We start from the raw sequence: 26,672 nt of genomic DNA on the forward strand, positions 1-26,672 counted from the left end.
ACGGTCGGTCACTGTGTGCCAGTGTGTGGCACGCGCCAACACACAATGGCACACAAAGGCCGACAGCTCACACAAAAGAGATAATGGCTTTTCTTTAACAGATTACCGTTTTAGACGAAAAAGTCATTTGAAATAATGTTACTCCTACATGATTTACCCTATTTGGTGGTAAATGGTATAAGTATGATGATAATGAGAATTTCTGAGCACTCACCGATTTTTTAAGGAATGACACGAAGCCATAGCCCTTCGATTTGAGGGTCTGAGGATCTCTGACCACTCGACAGTCCCTGGAACAAATGGATATGGTTAATTTCGGGTTAAAGAAATTAATTTCCCTGAAGAGATAATACATTTCACATAACGAGAATTTAGGAATATTACACAATTGGTTTTACTAGTAGGTAAGGATATTTATATTTCTAAATGATACAACTAGTAAATCACAATTTATTAAACGACCAAAAAACAATCTTAAAAATATTTAATCTAGTTTACATGTAATAAAACTATGAAAACGGATTATATCGCGTATATTGAATTTATAATACATCCCGACGTTTCGAACTCTTTACAGCGTTCGTGGTCAACGGGTGACTCAACGCTGTAAAGAGTTCGAAACGTCGGGATGTATTATAAATTCAATATACGCGATATAATCCGTTTTCATAGTTTTATTTCATGAGTAACTATCGCGGTAACCGAAGACAATATTAGTTTACATGTAATTAAGTAATGCGCAACACTTGAACACAGCCTTGGTTAGGTCTTGTGGCTACAAATGCAAATCATGCATTAAATATATTATGTTATATTTAATATAATTATTCCTAAACATATCAATTACGATATCCGCAACAGTTTTTTTTAAACAACAACCTATATACACGGTGTTTCACGACCCACTGAAAACCTAAAGACAGTTTGTTCAGAATCGATAGGAGAATCGATTGCGCTATATTTTAATGGAAGTAATTATTTTTTTTTAAATGCGCAGTCTACAAGTTTGTAATGCAACAACATCAATAACTAGCATTTGACACGTTATTTGTCAATGAGCAACACCCTTAACTGGCCATTGGTAAACCTTATTTCGTTGCAGTAAGGTATGCAAATGGTCAGTTAACAGTGTTTACGATGGTAACTAGCAATTGTTTGATGTCACTAAAACGACGATGTATCTTGTGTAGAATTATACCAGTCGAATAGAATTGTTAAGGAAACTAAACAACGAATATCTTAAAAACTGTAATAGATGTCATATATTAAAGAAAAAGTGACGAAGCCCTCCAGTGGTGAAGGCCGGATTCGAACCGGCGTCTTTAGCTATCGCGGCTAACGCCATGAACCCCTAGGCCACCCCGCCACGGCGGTGCCCGTCCGAATTTCTCGACTATATGCCATCTTAGTAAGACTAGGCGTCTTTGACCAGCTCTAAGGGCAAGCAGTGCGCGCTTACACATGCACTTTCGAATCCGGCCTTCACCACTGGAGGGCTTCGTCACTTTTTCTTTAATATATGACATCTATTACAGTTTTTAATTTATATTTAGTAGTGTGACTACTTAAAAAAAACACATCAAAATATTTAATAAAGTAATTTGATTTGTTCCCAAACTTGTTCAACGAATATCTTTTTAAATATTTATCGGATTAAAGAATAAATACTCAAGATGAGTTTAAAATATAAAAAAAACTGTTGGGGTGTCTCAGGTTTTCAGTGGCTCAACTAACACCGTGTATACATAATAATTATAATAAATTAAACTGCCTATAGCAAGTGAAATATACATAAGATGCGAGTTCGTACAGTGGCTGTTTCACCGCCTGCCTCGATATCTTGTGAAAACATTGTTATGGCAGGTGCCCGGACGTCTTTGCAATAACCCAGTCTCATTGTCCACCCAAACTTCAATCCATAGACCGGTATACTGTTCACTTTTTCTACAATAGTCCCAATGCCTGCTGCGACCGGTTCATGGGTGCAAAGATAGATATAACTCCGTAATAGATGGATACAGTCTAAGGAAAAAACGTGCCTCGAAAATCAAGAAAATTTGATTCTCGATCAGATGGCGCCACTAGTTTTGGCCTACTCTCGTATAGAGGGCGTTGACTGTTTCGTTTGTTATTTATAATTTTAACGCATACCAGTGAAAGAACATGGGTCAAAATCATATAAAAATAATTAATGCAAATAAAAAAAACATTTATCCATATTTAAATACATTTTATCGTATTTTTATAAATCTTCATTTTTAGTTTTAAAGTATGTCGATAGATGGCAGTGAATTTAAAGTGGTTACAAAATTTACTATGACAGCACCGCTCTATCTTATTATATCCTCATTGATGGGTGTATTGTTGCGCTTTTGAACGGGTGGCAGCAGGCGTTCTACGTGACATTAAAGCTATCCAAGGGGCCTCTACGTGTCGGATCTATATCTCCACGCAAGTCTATCAAACCTACTATAGTACATTATTGTCGAGGCTCGGAAGTAGCTACTTGCTGGCTGAGGATTCGTTTTAAACGGACGACCTTGGGAGTCCGTTTAATTGAATCCGAAGCCAGCAAGTAGCCTTCCAGCCGAGTCATATATAGTGCTTTTCTCAAAAATGGCGCAATAAATGCAAATATAATAGAAATATTTTACAGAAGCAACGTTCTTGTGTATATATTTTCACAGAAAAAAGTAAAAAGATTTGCTTTGCCGCCGTTTTATTTTTTTAATTAAAAATGGAGTCCCAAGTCCCAAAATCGAGACTGCAATGTTTTTAACTTTTTAATTTTTTGACTGACCATAAACTACGCACTTCGCGGCCTACTTTTTAACCGGCAACGTCGACTTTGCCGTCCATTTTTGAGAAAAAATATTTTTAACCGCATAATTGAACAAGCACGTTTTCATGTCACATTTCTCCTGTTTTAACAAAACAAGGTTTTAAATTCGCCCAAAACTCTTATCGGCGATAAACATTTTTACGAGGTACATTAAACATTTATGTCACAGAGAGAGACGCAAGAACTGGACAAGCACGTGTTAGATAAGGACGGAGAGGGTCAGAAGGGTCGGCCATTTCATTTGGTTCAGTAGTCACGTAGGGCTTAGGGTTCTGTAGGTATTGCAGATTTTATTGTTTTGGGAAAAGTGACCTTAGTGCTATTAAAATAAAGCAGGTACTTTTGTGGCTTATAAAGTTTTTAGGGTTCCGTACCTCAGAACGAAAAAAAACGGAAAAAAAAACGGAACCCTTATACTATCACTCGTGCGTCTGTCTGTCTGTCCGTCTGTCACAGCCTATTTTCTCCGAAACTACTGAACCAATAAGGTTAAAATTTGGTACACATATCAGTTTCTAACCCAAAGACAGACATGTACACAAGTGAATTTTGAACAAAGGGTCACTTTCAGAAATGAGAAAATCAAAAAATAAAGTTTTTCTAGCTATATCATGTTACATATTAAATGAAAGAGCTCATTATGAGAATTTCAAACATATTTTATTTATAATTTTAGGATGAACAGTTTAGAAATGATTCAAGAAAATAGTCAAAATATGAACCCCCCCCCCCACGCCCTTTATCTCCGAAACTACTAGATCTAAAATGTTGAAAAAATACACAAAATAATAGTTATTTGCCTGTAGACGACACAACGGGTACGGGTTTTTTAAAGACATTTCACTCACGTTTCACATAAAAAATACATTGTTAAAAATTGTGTAATATACGGAACCCTTCGAACTCGAGTCCAACTCGCACTTAAGCTGTTTTTTTCTACTTCATTGACTACCTCCTAGCTAGGCTATCCTAGCTCTGCCTACGGACCAGAAGGTTCCGGGTTTGAATCCCTGTAAGGGCATTTATTTTGTTAAGGAAGCGTCACACTTATGGTGACTTTACACTCTACTACATCGGTCAGTATTTTACTACGATAATGCATCTGCCAACTCACAGACCAATATTCTATAAATAATCCTTGATGAGTGGGGCGCCATTTTTAGCGGAAATACGGAAAAGAGACCAAAATGATATTTTTTGAATTTGCTGAATCTTATAGTTCTTTTTCCAATGACAACATAAAGAAAGAGAAACGATTTTTCACTTTTAATTTATTTCTAAAAACTTAATAGCATCGATTGAAGACGATTCTCCTTAATAAAAAAAGTGTGTGCGTCATGGAGACTGTATAAAGGAGCCAAATCTCTATGTATGAAAAGTGTCCATCAAAAAACAGTAATTAGGCGGCGCCACCATACACCGAAATACTACCAAAAACAACCTACGTAATTTGGTCGGGTTATTTGTTGCCTTATATGGTTCATGTTATGAGCCTAACTAGCGCCACCGGAGAGATTAAGAACTATTATTTAAAGCTTAACGCGGTCACTTTTACAACAATTCTGCCATAAGAGATTGCGATCCTTTCTATACCATCCATAGTGTGCGTGTAATCTTTACGCACGATTAAAGTACAACTTCTTTGACGGTGACGTTTGTCACTATGTTGGCACTATGGATGGTATAGAAAGGATGCCAATCTCTTATGGCAGAATTGTTGCAAAATTGACCGCTTTCAGCTTTAAATAATAATTCCTAATCTCTCCGGTGGCGCTAGTTAGGCTCTGGGACATGACTATAACATGAACCGTATAAGGCAACTGATATGTAGGTATATTAGAGGGTAGACCCAGATATGTCATGAGTCATGCGCCAGTCGCGAATATATGTCCTACAAGCCTCAAGAGTTGTTTCATTTATCAGACAAATTAGCAACAAATAACCCGACCAAATTACGTAGGTTGTTTTCGGTAGTATTTCGGTGTATGGTGGCGCCGCCTAATTACTGTTTTTTTATAGACACTTTTCATACATAGAGATTTGGCTCCTTTATATAGTCTCCATGGTTGGCACTTTGACGTGTGTCCTATTGTGCGTGTGTCACTACTGAGCGTTACTTCCGACAGAAAAAAAAAACTGAGTTATTCTCTAGTCACGCCACTCGCGCCTAAAGAAGTTTTACTTCATGGTATAATAATATACTCCGCCTGGGTACTCTCTTCCGAGACTCGCGAACCACGTGACTGACAGAAGCCTACGTCATTGTGAACCTTTTAACAGCACGATGACGTAGGCTTGTGTCAGACGTGGTTCGCGAGTCTCGGAAGAGAGTACCTTGATTTTATTCTTCTTCTTCTTTACGTGCCATCTCCGTCCAGGAGGTCGGCGACCATATGTCTATATGTCTCTCTATGTTCAGTCATGCGAATTAGTCTATCTATGCTCTTCACTTTTAACCAGTCTCTTATATTTCCAGTCCATGATGTGCGCCTTTTACCGCTACCACGCTTCCCTTCAATTTTTCAATTTTTCAATTTTTATTTTATTTTATTATACCATGTTTTACTTCAAAAATAATTTAATTCATAATCATTTATTTGCACATAAAAAGGGTTTTACATAGATGTTACAAAAGTTACATGGTCTAGCCTACATCATCCTTTATGGTCTAGTTGCATGGTCTTTGGTTTAGTATGGGGCAGCCCTCGTTACTGGTAAATTTCCATTATGACTTGGAACTCCGGTAGCTGTTTGATGGCACGTGGGCGGAGGTCGAAGGATCTTGAGGAGTCAGAGAAAATCGTGGGAAAGTGCACGAGTATATTCTATATTCTTATTCTAAATTATATTATTGATTACAGCGCTACCTATGGACTGTCTCATGATCTACGTACCCTGGTGGGTGCGTAAAGGTAAGGTGTCTAGGGTTCGATAAAGGGTAAAGGGAGTCCCATAGATGGCGCTGTTAACGCAAGTTAACACTGTTTAAGAAGTGTAACACCACGGTAGCTGTCGCCAGGAGCACCTCTCTAAGGCGCATATAGTGGAATTATTAGCTGCCCTCGGGTGTAGTCTCGGTAGCTCAATTGCCAGAGCACTCGCCCGAGACAGTGATTTTTTCCACTTTTAATTAATTTCTAAAGTTTCATAGCATCGGCAGACATTTCTGCTTAATACAAAATTAAATACCTTAAGGGGCCCACTGACTAGCAGTCCGTCGGACGATATCGGCCTGTCAGTAAGAACAAAAATTTGACAGTTCCGAACAACTGACAGGCCGATATCGTCTGGCGTACTGGTAGTCAGTGGGCCCCTTTATTCACCATTCATTCCCGAGTTATTTACGTATAGTTCAATCATTCGCCTCTCTTTAAATTTCGGGACCTATTATCCCCCACAACACAAGCTTATTGAGATTATTAGTTAACAAATGCTACTATAAATTGAATGATTTCTTGGAAGATAAAAATGATCACGAATGTTACTAGTTTTAATTGAATTTAATGTTAAGGTTAATGATCACGAATGGTATTATTTTTAATGGAATTTAATGTTAATTGTTAATTATTAGTTTTAATTATTACTCACATTATTATTTTTATTCGATTTATTTTTTACCAATTCTTATTAAACATTGCATGACATACAAATTCTTAATCTTGACATTCTTGACATAACTATTAAATAAACAAATATTATACATATACCCTACATTTTCAATGTTAAATTTAATTGTTAATAATATCTCCAAGACATTAATAAATTTGTTGCAATATAATTTTAAATTACAATGTCTTAACCATTGTCATAAGACCAAGTTTATATAATGATTACATTAATACTAATACCTAGCATACTTTAGATTTAAGACTATTGCTGTGCCCTACCAGGGTCCATGTGAAACCCACTATGTATGTACCACCAAATGTAAACCATGGATGCAATAAATAAATTATGAATTATGAATTATGAATTACCATGGGACTTAGTCAATTTGTGTAATAATATCGTATAATATGTATGTATGTATTTATGTATGTATATATTATAAAGTTCTACTGACCACAAACGGAATTGGCGCCGATCCAAATAGACCCGGGAACGTTCTGTTTATGATTGTCAATAAATTCATAAATAAACTATATTTATGTTTTTTCACACATGTTTTGGACATCATGGGAGCGTATTCTGATTGTAATTTTTGATTTCGATTTGTTATCGATATAACGTTTTTGGTTAAAGAAATGTCATTTTTCACACTTACAGACCATTTTCTCCTAGATTTTCCTCTTCTTCTTCTTCCTAGTTCCTACCCTTATCCCACGTTATGTGGGGTGGGCACAACATGTTTTTCTCTTCCATTCTCCTTTATCTTTCATCACCTCAGCACTCACTCCTTTCTTTCTCATATCCTCTTTCACACAATCCATCCATCGTTTTTTGGGTCTACCATTCGCTCTCCGTCCGTCAACAACTCAACATTCGTCCCTAATATTATTTTGGCTTAGTCATAGTCATAGTCATAGTCATATCATTTATTGCATACATGTGTTTAAATTAGGTCTTATTTATATCTTAGGTTACAACATGCACCCGTTAGGGCATAGCAACATAGTTACTTAAATAATACTTAGTCTAAATTATATTTTAACAGCTATACATTATTCACCAGCTTAAATTATATTAAATTATAATTTATCATAAAATTATCCCAATATTAATATTTTTACAATTACAAATTTTTACATTATTATTATGAAATTCAATTTATTCCAAATTATCATTTAAGAAATCATTTAAAGAATAATAGCATTTGTGTAACAAAAATTCCTTGATTGCCTTATAAAATAATTTATAATTATTGTGCGACTTGATTTTGTTTGGCAGTTTATTGTATACCCGGATTGCTGTATATTGTGGGCTATTGGATAGCATTTTTGTTCTGGAAGGGGGGATAACAAGCTGATATTTTCTCCGGACACTATTTGGTTCCTTAAATAAATATTTATATTTCCACGCATATATGGCTAATGATAGGATATACTGGCACGGCAATGGCAGTATCCCGTGTTCCTCAAAATAGGGTCTGCTGCTTTCAGGGCATTGAATGCCAACCATTATTCGGACGCATTTTTTTTGCATGACAAATAAATCCTCGGAATCTGTGCTGTTGCCCCACAGCATGATTCCGTAACTTAACCGCGAGTGTGCTAATGCATGATAGGCCGATAGAGCAGTTTTTAAGTCTGTTGTCCTACGAAGGTTGTACATTGCATATAGGAAGCTTGAGATTTTGGCCGCTTAATGGCATACATCCCTCTTCTTTGCATAGATGTTCCTACTCTAAACAATTGCAAACATTCGAGTATGTGAGCCTAAGTGCACGTCACTAAAATCTCTTGGATGCTCGACGCTACGCTGCCCGCCCCGCTTCACGCTCCGCTTGTCGCTGCCACTAAAGCCACACTAACTCCACTGACAGCTGCATTTGGCGTAAACCCAAAACTACAAGGCGACGATAATTCGAAACCATTCTCGCATAGTTTTCGCGTTTTCAGTTTGTCATTATACTTCATGTAGGGTAGACCGGGGCGATAAGGATTACTGGGTGAATTGGATCAAATCAAAACAAACATTTCGGTCAAGTTTTTACCCGACTGCCGATGGAAGCTTATGGTTTTGGTATGTTGCATCATAGACTTATTGAACGGGATATAGACCGTGATTACCTTTTGGATTTTGTAAGTCTAGTGAAACTAACCGTGAATCATTCAAAACCGTTATTTGCATCATAGGTTAAAATTCCATACAATAAACATCTAAAACTAAGCCTGACAGAGGGAAGGTCTTGGCATTCACCCAACCACTAGACGATTTGCTTATTGCTCTATTGCCAAGTGGACGTGGACCATATCCGACTGCGCGATTCAAAGAAGCGTTATGTATTTATCACTGTATGTATAAAAACCCGCTTTTAGTGAAAACGCATTTATTCTAGCTAAAACTAGTCAGGTACAACAATTACTTATTCAAGACTAGTTTTCACTAAGGCATTTTGCGATAGGCGATTTTGTGGCTGAACCTAACATCATGGGAGAGACTAAAGCTCACACACTCCGTGGGTTGGGTCAATTGGCTTGAGAGAATGGATGAGGATCGGAACGTGAAAAGAGCATACCTGGGCCGCCCAGCAAGAAGACGTCCTATTGGACGCCCCAGGTATCGCTGGTGCGACAGGGTGGAGGCGGATCTGCGCGAACTTCGAGTCACCAATTGGCGAGAGGTCGCACAGGATCGAGAAAAGTGGCGCTGTCTTGTGTCGGCGGCCAAGTCTTATTTTGGGTCGCTGAGCCAACGGAGTAAGTAAGTATTTTGCGATAACTAGAAACTAGTTGGTAGTGCATCGTGGCATCACCTAGAAGACCAGCGCTGGTTTTATAGCTATACGGGCCGTGCCCGTAGGAGGGTAATATAAACATGTATATTGTCAAAGCAAGTGCTGCAATCTACCATTCTAGTAGGTACGTTTTTCTGTGCATAGGTTCTGCCATCTTGTAGGCTACATTGGAAGCATGAACTTCCCATTTACATAAATAGATGTATTTGGTTGCATCTTGTCAATAATCAAAAACCGACCAAGTGCGAGTCGGACTCGCGCACCGAGGGTTCCGTACTTTTTAGTATTTGTTGTTATAACGGCAACAGAAATACATCATCTGTAAAAATTTCAACTGTCTAGCTTTCACGGTTCATGAGATACAGCCTGGTGACAGACAGACAGATGGACAGACGGACAGCGGAGTCTTAGTAATAGGGTCCCGTTTTTACCCTTTCGTACCCAAAGGGACCCTAAAAATCACGTAATATTTGTTGCAACTGTTGCAAGGTACCTACAGTTCTTTTTCTAATAATTTATAAGCCCGCTGACAGTGGGGCGGTAGGTATTGGCTTCTACCCAACTATATACGTTTTGCTTATGTGTCGAGTGGACATCGTCGGCATATTTTAAATCACCAGTAACCCACTTTCAAGTGCTCTCACATTGTAAATATTGGAATATATCGAAATTGGAAACTACACATCGATACAGATATAATATTTATATTTAGAGAGTATTGACTTTTGCGGGTGTGTATTTATATACGTGGATGCCATGTAAATATGTGGGTATGTGGGTTCTACCGTAGTCTGAACACTACCGATATTGGTAAATGAGGTGTCAAACAATTCGTTTTTACGACGCGGGTCACTGAGGCAGAAAACATTCTCAATCAAATTTAAGGGGGAGGAGGTATTGACGTCCACGATATATGCTGTTACCATCCAAGATAAAAAACCGGCCAAGTGCGAGTTCGTTTAACTCGCGCACCGAGGGTTCCGTACAAACTTTCAATTTTCTCATGTAAATATAATCACGAATTGACTAGAAGTATACTAAGCGTAATTGTGTACAGAGCCATCTATCGGCAACTTAGCTAACTAATTTGCGCGACCTGTACGTATGTTCATGTGAACCGATTTCAACAATTTTTGTTTTATTTGAAAAATCTCATAGACATTTCAAACATAACAAACTCTTTATATTGGGCATTTTTTCATAATTAATAAAACAAAATAAAAATTACAATTCCAATGTGTCAAAGTTAGCGCTGTTCATTACTATTCCAAATTTCAAATCGATAGCTTCAGTAGTTCTCAAGATATTTAGCAATGTGAGTCACATAGACAAACGGACAGTCGCACCATAAGGGTTCCTTTTGTACCTTTGTGGTACGGAACCCTAAAAATGTAGTGGTTAGAGAACGGATTGTCCTGTTATTAAAATAAAAACAAACAAAATACGGATGCCAATGGTTTGTCCAATAATGTCAATGCAAAGGATTGACCACTATTGAAATGTAATTTTAAATAGGTATACCTATATAATTATTGATATTTAAGTGTAAGGCCTGAGTGGACGCTCAAAGCGGAGCGTTCGGCGGGGCGTGCAGCGTGGCGTCGGGCTCACAAGTGATTTGAGCAGCGTGCACTAAGGCCGCTCCTATACGTTTGCATTTATTTAACATGCACGCCGCACGCCCCGCCCCGCTGCACGCTCAACTTGAGCGTCCACTCAGGCCTAACACTAACTGTTATTCTACTTTTTACACTTTTGTCCCATTTTTCATTTTATATGTAATTTTGTGTTTTATATGTGTGCTTGCCTGACATAAAATCAATTTATTGTATTTATTTTTATTTTATTTTATTCATATTCGATCTCATTTATTAGGTACCTACCTTGCCGTGACGGTAAAATGTTGGGCCTTTTTACCAAACTTTTATTGTCCAAATTTCCCATCGATTTATGACTCTTTACTGAGTGAATAGTATGCGGTTTGTACACTTACGAGATCTCGCCGAATGGCGCGAAGGCATCCCGGAGGCTCTGAGTTTCGATCTCGGGACTCAGGTCGCCGACGAAAATGTGGTAGTGTTCTGAAACAACGAAAAAAAAAACATTAACATTATTAAGTATAATTATTATTTCTACTCTTCAACTGTAATGGTTGAATTAACATTTCGTATACTAAACTATAACTGCGTACTTTTCGTGTATGGACATTGGACTCCCAACTCAATTATAATATTCATTTCAATACGCTGTAGTCAACTATAAAAGAATTTGACCAATCACGTGGTGCCGCTTGTCTACTGAAATACTGACCAATTGTTTTTTTTTAGGTTAAATCATTTATTCATTTGCAAGAATAAATATGTAGAATATATTCTGCTTATTCTTGCATTGTTATTTAGGAAATAAAGTATTATTTTGGATGACTCGTAGAAAAAGTATTGTATACAATAGTGATCCCTCATTCGCGATTTCGTGATTGGTTCCTTAGTAAAAAATTCTCAGTATAATTCCAAATTCTCCCTGGCAACGTGAATGCATATATTTTTTTGCGACCCTGAATAATTAAATAAAAATAAAACCACACTTAAACTATCGTGAGACATATTTCAAAATATTTATCAGAAACATGTCGCCAAAAGCGACTAAAAATAATAGTGAGTAAAAACCGTACTGATAAATATTTTCATAGAGTAACTTATACTAGAGCGGTACTGTCATAGTAAATTTTGTAACCCCAGTAAATTCACTGCCATCTGTCGACACACTTTAAAACTAAAAATAAATATTTATAAAAATACGATAAAATATGGATAAATGATTTTTTTTATTTGCATTAATTATTTTTATGATTTTGACCCATGTTCTTTCACTGATATGCGTTAAAATTGTTAAATAACAAACGAAACAGTCAACGCCATCTATACGACAATGGGCCAAAACTAGTGGCGCCCTCTGAACGAGAATCAAATTTTCTTGATTTTCGAGGCACGTTTTTTCCTTAGACTGTAAACATCTATTACGGAGTTATATCTATCTTTGATATTTTTAAAAATAAAACCGTAATAATTTAACTAAAACAAAACGTATGAACAATACATGTTTTATTTTTTTAATTATAATATTATTTTCCTTTATCTTATATACACGCAAATCTTGTTAAAACTATCAACAAAATGTCAAAGCGGTTAAACGCAAACAACAATTATGCTAAACTAAAAGCGAAAAAACCCCGCGAAACATGTAACGAATATACAAATAAACCAGATCAGTACCTAAATACCTAAGATCTCCATCTGAGATTTGCTGTAAATCCTAGACCTAGTCCAGGCGACGCGCAGGTGGCACAATTTTTCCACAAACGTAATCCGGCCCGATTGAATTACCTGATATTCCAGAAAGCACAGACCTCTGGGTTGCGGATTATTAGGTTATGTTCGTAGTTCACACATCGGTATTTTGAGAGCAACATTATTGACAGGTGGGGAGTTCCTATATCGATAAACTCAACTATCGATATTTTTCCCATATACTAGTTATCGCTCCAAGTTTTGTTTCAGTAAGGCGTGTTAATTGTTATAACATTTATACGCTCCTATTAACCTAACTAGTTCTAAATAAAATATCAAAGAAAACTTTTAGTAGTTTACAAGGAATAAAAAAGTTTTTGTAGTCGTATAAAAACAAGAGGCAGAGGTCAACAACACTCGAAGTGGTACGTGTCTTTACTGTGACTGTCTACAATTTGCTTTTGTATTTTTAGGGTTCCGTACCCAAAGGGTAAAAACGGGACCCTATTACTAAGACGCCGCTGTCTGTCTGTCCGTCTGTCACCAGGCTGTATCTCATGAACCGTGTTAGCTTACAGTTGAAATTTTTACAGATGATGTACTTCTATTGCCGCTATAACAACAAATACTAAAAACAGATTAAAATAAATATTTAAGTGGGGCTCCCATACAACAAACGTGATTTTTTTGCCGTTTTCTGCGTAATGGTACTCCGACTCGCACTTGGCCGGTTTTTCACGTATCATTTAAGTGGTTTGCTGTACAACTTCACAGAAAAGGATCTGGTTTAATGATCTTCTAGAGTCGGATGTTATCTGGAACGAAGTATAGTAATGTACATAGTGGTTAGAAATAGGATTGTCCTGTTAATTTTAAACACTACTACTACTTTAATGTAATATGAATAAATTTACAAAATACAATAGTCTGCGTCATCAGGAAAAAAATAATTATAAGTAATCCAGAACCGCCTTTGTGTCTAAAAGCATAATTGGTATGACGCCCCGAATATTTAATAACTTACCATTAAGCATCATAAAACTAGAAAACATTAAAGAATTTAAAACTGCATTGTATAGCTTTTTAGCCTCTAAGGCATATTATACTATTCAAGAATATCTCAATGATATACATTTGTAATAGAGTAGGTATAAGTAATTTGAGCATGCAATACACATGACATTTTAAATATTTGCATGTCTTTGTGACAAAACATGTATAGGTATAGTATAGTAGGTTTGATATCGCAAGTTAAAAATATTTGAAAGATGTATATAATATAATATAATATAATATGATGCATGGTCATTATAAGCAATGTATTAGGGATACAGAACTCGACGCTAAGCGCGACGAGCTAAAGGCCAGACCACCTGTGGCCATACGTTACAATTATGTCGGAGGGGTGCTGACCTGCAGCGAGTGTGGTCGCACATTCGCTGCAAAAATTGCCCATGTCAGTCACCTGAGAGCGCACCAGCGACGCTCTCAGTGGTAAAACGCAGTCGCTGTGGCCGAAATCGGCTAGGAGAGATGATGATGATGATGATTAGGGATAGCTTTAAGCCATAGTAATTAAGTTAGATTTAAGTTATATTGCATTGCCCTACAGGGTTTCATAGCTGAACCAATAAAATGTACCAACTTGTATACCTATGACAGCAATAAACACACTGATTACTGACATAGAGTAACTTATACTAGAGCGGTACTGTCATAGTAAATTTTGTAACCCCAGTAAATTCACTGCCATCTGTCGACACACTTTAAAACTAAAATTGAAGATTTGTAAAAATACGATAAAATGTATTTAAATATAGATAAATGATTTTTTTTATTTGCATTAATTATTTTGATGATTTTGACCCATGTTCTTTCACTGATATGCGTTAAAATTGTTAAATAACAAACGAAACCGTCAACGCCATCTATACGACAGTTGGCCAAAACTAGTAGCGCCCTATGAACGAGAATCAAATTTTCTTGATTTTCGAGGCACGTTTTTTCCTTAGACTGTATCCATCTATTACGGAGTTATATCTATCTTTGTTACTGATTACTGATTACTAGGTGACAAAGCTGTTCTCTCTGGCACCATAAGCCTCTGCTTATCGAGGGCTGCCACTCGCTCCAAGTAATATAATAATATTATATAATAACACGATATTTCTGTATCGGGGTTAGGGTATAATTTCATCCCGAAATAATACTCTATTTTAGGTACAACTTATGGATTGTATGAAACTATAGTTTATACAGGATGGATTAAACTTTTGGGTGATTATCGGTCCGGAAAACAGGAGGCGGAGGAGGTTACGAATTTGACATGGAGACTATATAAAGGAGCCAAATCTCTATGTATGAAAAGTGTCCATCAAAAAACAGTAATTAGGCGGCGCCACCATACACCGAAATACTACCAAAAACAACCTACGTAATTTGGTCGGGTTATTTGTTGCCTTATATGGTTCATGTTATACTCATGTCCCAGAGCCTAACTAGCGCCACCGGAGAGATTAGGAACTATTATTTAAAGCTGAAAGCGGTCACTTTTGCAACAATTCTGCCATAACAGATTGGAATCCTTTCTATCCCATCCATAGAATTTGATTTGGATTTGTTATGGATATGATCTGTCAGTGTCAAGTGACATTCTTCAACCAGAAATTGTCATACACTTATAAAGTCGTCGTCAATAGAACTTGCAAACAATGTAAAGAAATATGACAGATTTTGCTAGCGTTTGACACATAACCTATATAGTCATCCTCATCGTTTTCGATGACGGCGACCCCAAATAAACATTATGGACGTTGTCTAGCGTGAGCCCTAATGTGGCTGGCCAGGCCGAACTTGTTCTTAAATGTTCTATTGCACGCGTGACAATAAAGTTGGCCAGCTGCGTTGAACGTGTACACGTAGGAGGGCTTAGGTATTTCTTTCCGCAACTGGCGTTTTATGTCTAGGCTGGTGAGGCGGTTATCTTCAAATATTTTGACACCGTTATGGATGGTAGAACGCCAAGATGACCTTCTTCCAGCAAGCTCCTCCCAACGCTCAGGGTCGATGGCGCAGGCGCTCAGATGCCGTTTGAGCACGTCCTTGTAGCGCAGGTGCTGACCACCGTGCTTCCGCTTACCCACCGCCAACTCAGAGTAGAGAACAGCTTTAGGCAAGCGGTGGTCATCCATTCGAAGGACGTGCCCACACCATCTGAGCTGCCGCTGCATTAGTATGGCCTCCATACCATACCTAACCTAACATAACCTACCACACATAACCTAACATATTTACGAAGGTTATTTTCGCTGAAATATTAATATTAACATTTAATTTAACAAATAAATTATATAAATAAAATATTTAAGTATATAAACTGTTGATAAGGTAATAGTTGTCCTTTTAAAGAGCGAGATTAAGAAGTAATAATAATGTCCTCCTCGCCGTGTCCGACGACGGCGACTCCAACTGTTTTTAATGGGAAACATGGAACGCTCTAATGTGGCTTGCGAAGCCAAACTTGGTTTTGAAGATGCGATTGCATGGTACGCAATGGAGCTGGCCGGCTGAGTTGTAGGTGTAGGTGTACGAAGGCTTCGGCCGCGTCTTACGGAGATGGCGCTTAGCATCCAAGTCTTCTAAGCGCTGCTGCTCGTATTGCTCTACACTTTTATGAACAGTTGCGCGCCATGCCGTTCTACACATCGCGCTTTCCTCCCAGGAATCGCTCGGTATACCGCAAGTGGATAGGTGACGCTTGAGGACGTCTTTATGGCGCAAGTACTGATACTGACCCCCTTGTTTCCTTTTTCCGCTAGAGAGCTCTGAATAGAACACAGCTTTGGGTAATCTGTTATTGCCCATGCGCACGACGTGGCCACCCCACCTCAGCTGATGTTTGATGATTAGTGCCTCGATACCAGGCATATTGGCGCGACGCAGGACTTCCGTGTTCGGTATTTTGTCTAATGAGAGTAGAACGGTTTGTTTACATTGTTCGCAAGTTCTATTCTACGACGACTTTACAGTATATGTTCTTAGAGTATTAATGGCAGCGCCATCTCTCTTCGCTAGCCCGAAATCACCCGAGTTTGATTCGGTTAGGTCGAACCATACTGTTCTACCTCAGGGATGGCCAGGGGGCGCCACAAGCCCTCGGAAATTGTCATAGACTTGGAAATTTCGACCCATGCCACCGAGCCCGGGTGGCCGAGCGGTTGAGGCATCAGATCTATCGCGTAAACGGAGGACGCTGGTTTCGAGCTCCCGAAAAACAAAAGGTAATCACGGTCCATACGCTATAAGTCTAGTGGAACTAACCGTGATTCATTTAAAACTTAGGGTCGATAGATAGATAGATAGATAGATATATTTATTTCTAATTGGAAATTACATGTTATTTTCACCTTAAAATATTACAAATTCACAAAAAGATCGTCAAATGCAAACCAAAAATAATAATAAGCAACAAAACAAAAAATAAGATAATCATACAAACCAATAATGTAAATAAAAAGAAATAAAATGTATAAATAAAATATATATAAGTCTAGTGAAACTAACCGTGAATCATTCAAAACTTAGGGCCACTTGGCATCATCCCACTAACCCGTGGTTAACCGGTTAAACCTGGACTTACCCTGGTTACCAGTACAATTTGACACTGCGTTAACGGTTTAACCGGTTAACTCCGGGTTAAGGGGCTGTTGCAAGTGGCGCTTAATGAATATAAATTATTAAGTACTAATAGTAGTTCAACTAATTTACACAAAACCCTTACAAATTATACATATAAACCTTCCTCTTGAATCACTCTAGCTATTTAAAAAACCGGACAAGTGCGAGTCAGACTCGCCCAGCGAGGGTTCCGTACTTTTTAGTATTTGTTGTTATAGAGCGGCAAAAGAAATACATCATCTGTGAAAATTTCCACTGTCTAGCTATCACGGTTCATGATATACAACCTGGTGACAGACAGACGGACAGATGGAAAGACAGACAAATCCGTTGCGTAGTTTTAAAGATCTAAGCATACATAAGGTCAGACATACAGACAGTGTAAAGCGACTTTGTTTTATACTATGTACATGTAGTGATTAATAATAGTGTGAACCCTACACTTGATCGAGTTAAGCGCTAATCAGCGATATAATTCGGTGAAAGATACGCAATTTGCGATCATTCAGCCTCTCGCTCGCACGCTTATTTGATTAACGGGGCTGAGTGCCTTTCGGTTCAAATGTAAATGTCTCGATACTATAACACTTAACCGAACCGATTGGCACAAAGTGTTATACTTAGTTTTTTTTATACCACGTCGGTGGCAATCAAGCATACGGCCCGCCTGATGGTAAGCAGTTACCGTAGCCTATGGTTTTACTATAGGTTACAGACCTTTTGTAAAACGCGACCCTGAAATGTATGATTTCATGTAAGATAACAACCATACATTACGTGTTTTTTTAGGGTTTGTATGTCAAATTGTCAATTTCTTGAGTGTGCCTTATGGGCTCACTGACCCTAACATTTGTTAAATTATAATGCCTATTGGTCTAAGGAAAAAACGTGCCTCGAAAATCAAGAAAATTTGATTCTCGTTCAGAGGGCGCTACTAGCTTTGGCCAACTGTCGTATAGATGGCGTTGATGGTTTCGTTTGTTATTTAACAATTTTAACGCACATCAGTGAAAGAACATGGGTCAAAATCATAAAAATAATTAATGCAAATAAAAAAAATCATTTATCCATATCTAAATACATTTTATCGTATTTTTAAAAATATTAATTTTTAGTTTTAAAGTGTGTCGACAGATCGCAGTGAATTTACTGGGGTTACAAAATTTACTATGACAGTACCGCTCTAGTATAAGTTACTCTATGGCTTGACAAACTAATCCCAAGAATTGACGTAGGCACTAGTTTTTACGAAAGCGACTGCCATCTGACCTTCCAACCCAGAAGCGAAACTAGGCCTTATTGGGATTAGTCCGGCTTCCTCAAGATGTTTTCCTTCACCGAAAAGTACGAGTAACTTGACGACCGGTCTGGCCTAGTGGGTAGTGACCCTGCCTATGAAGTCGTTGGTCCTGGGTTCGAATCCCGGTAAGGGTATTTATTTGTGTGATGAGCACAGATATTTGTTCCTGAGTCATGGGTGTTTTCTATGTATTTTTGAAGATTCCTTCCGTTACTACTGCTATGACGCCGGGGGGTCAGAGGGGACACAGGTCTTGGAGAAAGTTAATTATGTCGGTAAGTATTCTATGTATTTAAGTATTTATATATTATATATATCGTTGTCTGAGTACCCATAACACAAGCCTCCTTGGGCTTACCGTGGGACTTAGTCAATCTGTGTAAGAATGTCCTATAATATTTATATTATTTATTTATTGCTAGTAAATATCAAATGATATTTCGTACATAAATCTATAACATTTATAGTGACATTTCTTCAACCAGAAAACGTCATATTAAATATATTAATAACGGGTCACTCACGTATTTTAATAGCGAATGAGCGTTTTTGACTTAAAATACGTGAGTGACCCGTTATTAATATATTTAATATGTCTGTGTCTCACGGAAGTTTTGTTGCTTTCAGAAAACGTCACTTGACACTGGCAGATCGGTCGTACCGCTGTTATTTCTTATAAGCGTTGTTCGAATTGGGCCGTAAGACTTCGTTAAAAAAAATTAAAACCTATACTACCGTTCTAATTTTACTTCGTAAAAAATCTAGTTCAACAAAGTCAACACTTATGTTTACATAAAGGCGTGTCCACACGCGCGTGGCGTGACATATAAAGCCCTGTTCACACGTGACATGAATATTTACACGCCGCCCTGGTTGCATTAATGACTACTTTTACCATGTTTAAATCAGTGACATAGTATATGGATACTTTGTGATAGAGAGATAGATATGTAATACCAAAGAGGATATAGTAGGATAGAGTGGTACTGTCATAGTAAATTTTGTAGCCACAGTAAATTCACTGCCATCTGTCGACACACTTTAAGACTAAAAATGAAGATTTATAAAAATACGATAGAATGTATTTAAATATAGATAAATGATTTTTTTTATTTGCATTAATAATTTTTATGATTTTGACCCATGTTCTTTCACTGATATGCGTTAAAATTGTTAAATAACAAACGAAACCGTCAACGCCATTTATCCGAGAGTAGGTCAAAGGTAGTGGCGCCATCTAATCGAGAATCAAATTTTCTTGATTTTCGAGGCACGTTTTTTCCTTAGACTATATAGTGGCAAATCGATTTGACAGTTCGAAAAAAGAAACTGATTTGAATAGGGCACCCTATTGGGCAAGAACCCCGGAACAACCCAATACTTCATCAAACATAGATTTCCGGCATACAATACATTTTAATATCCGGTAAATTCAACAACTATTTGTGTTGTCACGTCAATACGAGTGACGCAGTGAAAATCATATTTCTAAAGCTACTAAAAATACATTTATTCTCGCGCTTGTGAAACTTTACGTTAACCTACTCGTAATTCATAATCAGTTTATTATTAAGTACTAACGTAGGTTAGGATCAACTAACACTCATTGGACCATTTGTTGTCTTGAATATAATAATTATGATACAAGTGTTAGCAGTTGGTCACTACACACGAGGCGATATTGTGCGCGCGAGAAAGCCGATGTGTGTAATGACCAATGCACACGCGTTTCATACGACGTTTTTCAACACACTTGCGAGAAAAAAGAAACTTTCATATTAATCAAATTTTAATAGTTAAAACAGTATTGTGTGTTTCATCTGTCATACTCGTACTGCCGGCCGGCCCTCGCTCGCCCCGGCCGCGGGCGGCGCGGCGGGCGGGCGCGCCCGTGCCCGCCAGTCCGACCAATTAAAGAAGGCTCCCTTTCCATGCATATTATTAGCAATCAGTTAGTTTCTTAACTCAGTCGGATAATATAATGAAAAAGCACGAGTGGAAAAATACACTGAAAGAGCACGCGTGTTTAATATCTAGGATTATGAGTCAAAAATCGGTGGAATAAAAACGTCGTTTTGAGCAAGTGTGTTGAAAAATAATAAATGAGTTGGCGAGTCACCACCTGTCTTACACAATTTTGAGACTGATTGTCACGGCAGGTGTCCGCTAGTCTCCTCCCATAGCCCATTATCCACTCCATCAAACATTCAAATCAATAGCCCATGACCTTTAGTTCCCATCGCAGTACAAAAGTGCTGCACTGCAATAGTCTTTGCACCCTTGCTTTTAGATTAAATTGTCTTAAAGGGCCTCTGCGCTGTTGGCTTCGGCCCCACGCACGCCTCCCAAAGGTCCGGGATCCCATGGTCCCGCGATATGGAAAAGACATACAAATAATAAATAATAACTGTTTCAATTATGTTTTTCGCTCCTGAAGGGCTCCACACTCGTGAGCGAATCACGGCGCGAAGCCGCGAACGCGAGTGTGGCGTCGATTCACAGATTGTTCACGCCTTCACGCCTTCTCCGTTTTTTGTCGGTTATTCGGCCCGCGACAAAGACCACATTACACACTTAAGGGTCGGTTGCACCAACTGTTTGTGATCGTTAAAGAGTTCGCTAAATTTCATTGTATGGAAAGTTTCACAGTAAACCGCCGCGGCGCGCCGGTTGACGTTGATCAGTCTGTCAAGTGCGGATGGTGCAACTGGCACTAAGACTGTAAGCTCCTTAGTTGCAAGATAAATATTAATTATATTATGATTTCATTACATTAAGCAGCTGTACTCTACGGTTTTACTACAAAAAAAAATGGACAAAGCCAAATCACGAATGATGCCATACATAACTAACAGTTAAACTCGATCAGCTGATGCTTTTCCGCCATCTTGCCGCAATCCAAACTGCGAAATCGCCGTGAAGTTTCGCGAGTGTGGAGTCATACGGCGCGATTCGGGAAATGAAATATTAAAGATATGTGACATCCCACGGGTAAAGGTACCTTGTGGCGGTTGGAGCTTACGCTATTATTAACGCCGCTCCAATTAATATCGGCTGACGCTTACGTCGCATAGCGTCGCAAATTATTGCCAGCGACATAAGGTACCTTTTGCCGTGGAATGTCACATATCTTTACTATTTCATATCTTGTGAATCTCTAATTCATTTCCCAAATCGCGCCGATAGAACGACGCGATGTGTTCGCTCCGCGAAGTCGCGCCGCGATTCGCGCGCATACACAATTGATAAAACTCAAAGGAAAGAAATTAATGTACAAACAGCAAACACTCGGCAACCTTATGCCTAATAAGGTCCATGGATGGATAGTTACTATAGCAGCATGGAGACTATATGAAGGAGTCAAATCTCTATGTATGAAAAGCGTCCATCAAAAAACAGTAATTAGGCGGCGCCACCATACACCGAAATACTACCAAAAACAACCTACGTAATTTGGTCGGGTTATTTGTTGCCTTATATGGTTCATGTTATACTATGTCCCAGAGCCTAACTAGCGCCACCGGAGAGATTAGGAACTATTATTTAAAGCTGAAAGCGGTCACTTTTGCAACAATTCTGCCATAAGGGATTGGCATCTTTTCTATACCATCCATATATAGCAGTGTGGGCGATCGATGGTACATGAAATTAGGTATGTAACCTTTTTTTTTAAATGTCAGATATCCAGAGAACAAAATGAGGACTACTTTTTGTATGGCAATGCGGTGTTCCACTATCGTCTTATATAAAACAACAAATTTTCTTTCCTTGTACTCGTACAGTCACAAAATCGTACTGAAATTAATTTTCTTCACTACAATTGTTAATTGTTAATTTGTGGTTATTTACGATACAAGTGCGAATTACCTTTCGCACGGTACATAAGTACTAAACAGTGTTTAATTTACTAGACTTATATTGACCGGGATATAGACCGTGATTACCTTTTGTATTATTTGTGAGCTCCCGATGGGTTTAAACTGTCAAATGTGTGGAATCCTGTGATTTGTTTGTGTAAAAAACCAGTGATATCCGAATCAAACACGCGTAGTGACACCGTGAGTGTGGTGTTTTTGGACAGACCAACGAGCGTGAACGCGACCGGACCAACAAGTGTGAATGCGACCGTTGGTAACGTTGAAAGTGAACGCAGCCGACGCGCAAGAATGAGGGTAGACAGAGCGCTGTTTACACAACTTTGACACCCACCCGCTATCTTCAGTCACCCGTGAACATGATGCATGTAACTGCGTCGAAATATCGGGAGCTCACAAATAATACAAAAGGTAATCACGGTCTATATCCCGGTCAATATAAGTCTAGTGAAACTAACCGTGAATCATTCAAAACTCTAAGTGTTTAATTTAAACCACCCTGTGTCCCAATTGGAGTGCATTCGCTACAATACCTATACAAAAACCGCAATTCCAATTCAAATTCACTTGCTTAGATTGTATTTGAACGAAATATTTATAAAAATATCATCTCAGTTAAGATTAACCGTAAATACAATTTCCAAAGCTCGAATCAAAATGGCGTAATCAAAAGGTTCTAAGTGATATTTGTCGTTTCGTAATATAGGGCAGAAGTACTCAAATCATAATAAAAGTTATGATATAACGTAATCCCGTTTTTATTTTTACTGCTATTGCATTTTTTTAAGACTCCATCGAGTCTACTCGATGGGTCTGTGGTCTGCCACAGACATGTATTAAAATAGACTTTGCGTTAGTGTAACAACTAGGTATACACCGTGAAACTTAAAGAGGGGGCGTAAAGCCGGAACATTAGAACGAAACAAAAGATATGGAGCGCCGCGCTCAATGAAACTTTGAAAGTATACTTTTGTTAATGAGTGAGTCCGACTCGCACTTCTCCATTTTTCTGAATATAATACGAGAGTAAATCTTACGTAATGACTGTAACAGCTAACTCTGCGGAAGTTGAAACAAGTGCGAGTCGGACTCGCCCACCGAGGGTTCCGTACTTTTTAGTATTTGTTGTTATAGCGGCAACAGAAATACATCATCTGTGCAAAATTTCACCTGTCTAGCTATCACGGCTCGTGAGATTCAGCCTGGTGACAGACAGACGGACAGCGCAGTCTTAGTAATAGGGTCCCGTTTTTTTACCCTTTGGGTACTGAACCCTAAAAAACCGGCCAAGGGCGAGTCGGACTCGCGCACCGAGGGTTCCGTACTTTTTTGTATTTGTTGTTATAGCGGCAACAGAAATACATCATCTGTGAAAATTTCAACTGTCTAGCTATCACGGCTCGTGAGATTCAGCCTGGTGACAGACAGACGGACAGCGGAGTCTTAGTAATAGGGTCCCGTTTTTTTACCCTTTGGGTACTGAACCCTAAAAAAGGACGGTATTCACACTGCCTTCGGACCATCGAAAAAAACACTATAAATTTATTCTAACCCTAACTTTTCTTAAACTTTATTCCCTGCACAATACGTGTAACCATGTGTAACTAGGGCAAGTTAGGTGTACCGTGAAATTTCCCTCGTGTGTCTGGCGCATTCCAATTTAAAAAAATAGTATGTTCATTTATAGACCTAAAACTGTTTCTAGCAAAAACGAGAGATTGACAAAACGAAATATCGACATAACTGTTATCGATACGTCAGTAACAATTAACATTGATTAAAAATATCTACCGAACAATAGTATTAGTAGCATAATCTTCTATACTATTTTTGCACTCAAAAAGAGTGCAAAAATACCCCATATAAATATAAGGGCTGTAACAAAACTTATAGACGCTCTCAAGCACGCAAAAACACAAAAATGGAGATGGGCAGGACATGTTGCCAGACTGTCTGACTCACGCTGGACCTTGCTAGCTACCACCTGGAAAGGACCTGCAGCCAAACGACGCTCCGGAAAACCAAATAGCCGCTGGACTGATGACATAAATAAAACAGTCGGGACAAACTGGAGACATGTAGCGCAAATAGGGATAGATGGAAGTCCTTGGAGGAGGCCTTCACCCCATGAGGGGTTCTTGTCCGCAAACTTAATTTTTGTTATAAGATTATAATATCAAATTACTTAATAATATATGTGAAAAATTTACTTTTAAATTGACATACTAAAAATACATAAAATTATATAAATGCTTTACTGTAACGAAACTGACTTTTAACTTGGACTCGAAATAAAAGGCTTTTTTATTTTTTATTATTTATTTTATTTATTAACTACTGGAGACCTCGGGTGACCCTAGGGCTGGCTCATTCCTTGGGCAAAGAATAGGCATAGCCATCCAGCGGGGTAATGTAGCCAGCCTCATGGGCACCCTTCCGCAGGAGACAGACTTGGGGGACCTTTCATAGGTGGGTATCTATATTACTTTAATTTGTAAGTAGTTTTATTTTACCAATGTAAAATTTAATATGTTAATTTTTATTTTATAATCTATAATATAATTCCAATGGACAGATGCCATAAGAACCAAGAACTGAACTGAAAGTGTTTTATAATATATTTATCATTTTTTATTACTACGTATAACTACTAATTATGTATTTTTATAATACGTATAACTAATTTATTTATTTAAACTTTATTTAAATACAAATAAAATGTACAAATGGCGGACTTAATGTCTAGTACTACTAACAATACTTGCTGAACTTGAAATAATAGTTTTCGTTTTTTAAAGTTAGGTACTATGCATTTGATCGCACTTAAACTATCGTGAGACATATTTCAAAATATTACACATACAGCCGCCCTACAAGACCTTCACTTGACGACTCCATCTGCGGACTGCCCCGCGCCCCCCGCCGCCGCCCCATCAGCGCGTGCACAACGAGCGACGAGGCGGGCGGCGCGGGCAGTGCACGACGTACAACCGCCGCGGACACTCGTGCCTGAGGATGAATTCCCAAAGAATCCGAAACTCGCCAAAAGCGACTAAAAATAATAGTGAGTAAAAACCGTACTGATAAATACTATGCATTTGATTTATATTCTTGTAATATTTCATATAATTTTACTTAAATTGCTTTTCTTATCGATAAGTTAAAGCCTGACCATGAATACATGTATACGACCACGCGCCATGTTGCGGAATTTCACTGAAACTATTTTTATCATAACTAAACTGCCACGCTATACATGAGAATAACAGCGCCCTCTTGACAATGATCATATATTACTGCGGTGTCAGTATGGTTGCATTTTTATTACCTGTCACTATGCGTGTCACTTTCACACTTACATGCTTATTGAACTATGTAAGTGCGAAATCTTCGATGGCCCGTTTTTGCTAGAAATAGTTGTAGATCTATTAATCATTTGTAAACGGATGTGACGTAAAACAGCAGAATATCAAATCGGTATCGAATCAAGCTGATATTTTAAATTAGGGATGCGTCTCTAGATCGACTCGTTTATCCATAGGGGATCAAATAATTGGGTACGGTTTATTATAACAAACATGTTCTGTATGTTGATACATTTTTACTTTCGGTCGAGTAACTTTTTCATCGGTTTAAATAAAACAAAGGAATTTAAAATTCCTAACTCAAAAGCTACACTTTTGTACTAAGATCAGTGAAATGAGAATGAAAACTCAAGAACAGCAAAGAAACGCCACAATGAAAAAAGTTTCAAATATGACAATACAAGCTGAGGCGAAGTTTGTGCTAGAAAGGTTTTCTGTTTGACAAGAAAAGCTATACAATTTTGAAAACATAAATTGGGTCTATTGGATTCATTGAGATATTGTTACTTTGTGTTGTGTGTTTGTGTTGTGTTTGTTGTTATTGAGATGTTGTTGTTGTTTAGAGAAGCCACACCAAAAAATGAAATTATCGCAATCGCAACCTGTACCACGTGAAAAAAACGTCGTAAGCGACGTAAAAATTCATGGCGTTATGGTCGAGAGACTCACGCTCTGCTTCTATGGTTTGTTGTCAAAATAACATCAACTCATGGCGCTAAATACTGGTTCTGTGTGCCGGTTCTATACGTAAATAGTTCAATGACTGCATTTGTCTAATGACATTTTCGTAGACACGAATTTTAGTTTTTCTACGTATCAGCTTGGAGACTAGAACCTTTGTGACCCTACTGTGCGCTGTGGTTGTTGTTGTGTGGTGTTGTTGTGAGAGCGTGATGACTTTTCTGCTCTTTGATAACAACTGCTTAGCT

The 26,672-nt window shown here is 38.1% G+C and overlaps 1 protein-coding gene across 1 annotated transcript in view; it reads right to left on the reverse strand.

Moving 5' to 3' along the window:
* LOC134753369 (nucleolysin TIAR) overlaps nt 1-26,672 on the reverse strand; it is a 115,913-nt gene that overhangs the window by 26,520 nt on the left and 62,721 nt on the right. Inside the window, exons 2-3 of the mRNA XM_063689254.1 lie at nt 11,233-11,320; nt 215-290 (exon numbers count right to left, since the gene is read on the reverse strand). Of these exons, the coding sequence (XP_063545324.1) occupies nt 215-290; nt 11,233-11,320 (164 nt within the window). The remainder of the gene's footprint in view (nt 1-214; nt 291-11,232; nt 11,321-26,672) is intronic.

The sequence above is a fragment of the Cydia strobilella genome, chromosome 26 (genome assembly GCF_947568885.1).
Source record: "Cydia strobilella chromosome 26, ilCydStro3.1, whole genome shotgun sequence".
Classification (NCBI taxonomy): domain Eukaryota; kingdom Metazoa; phylum Arthropoda; class Insecta; order Lepidoptera; family Tortricidae; genus Cydia; species Cydia strobilella.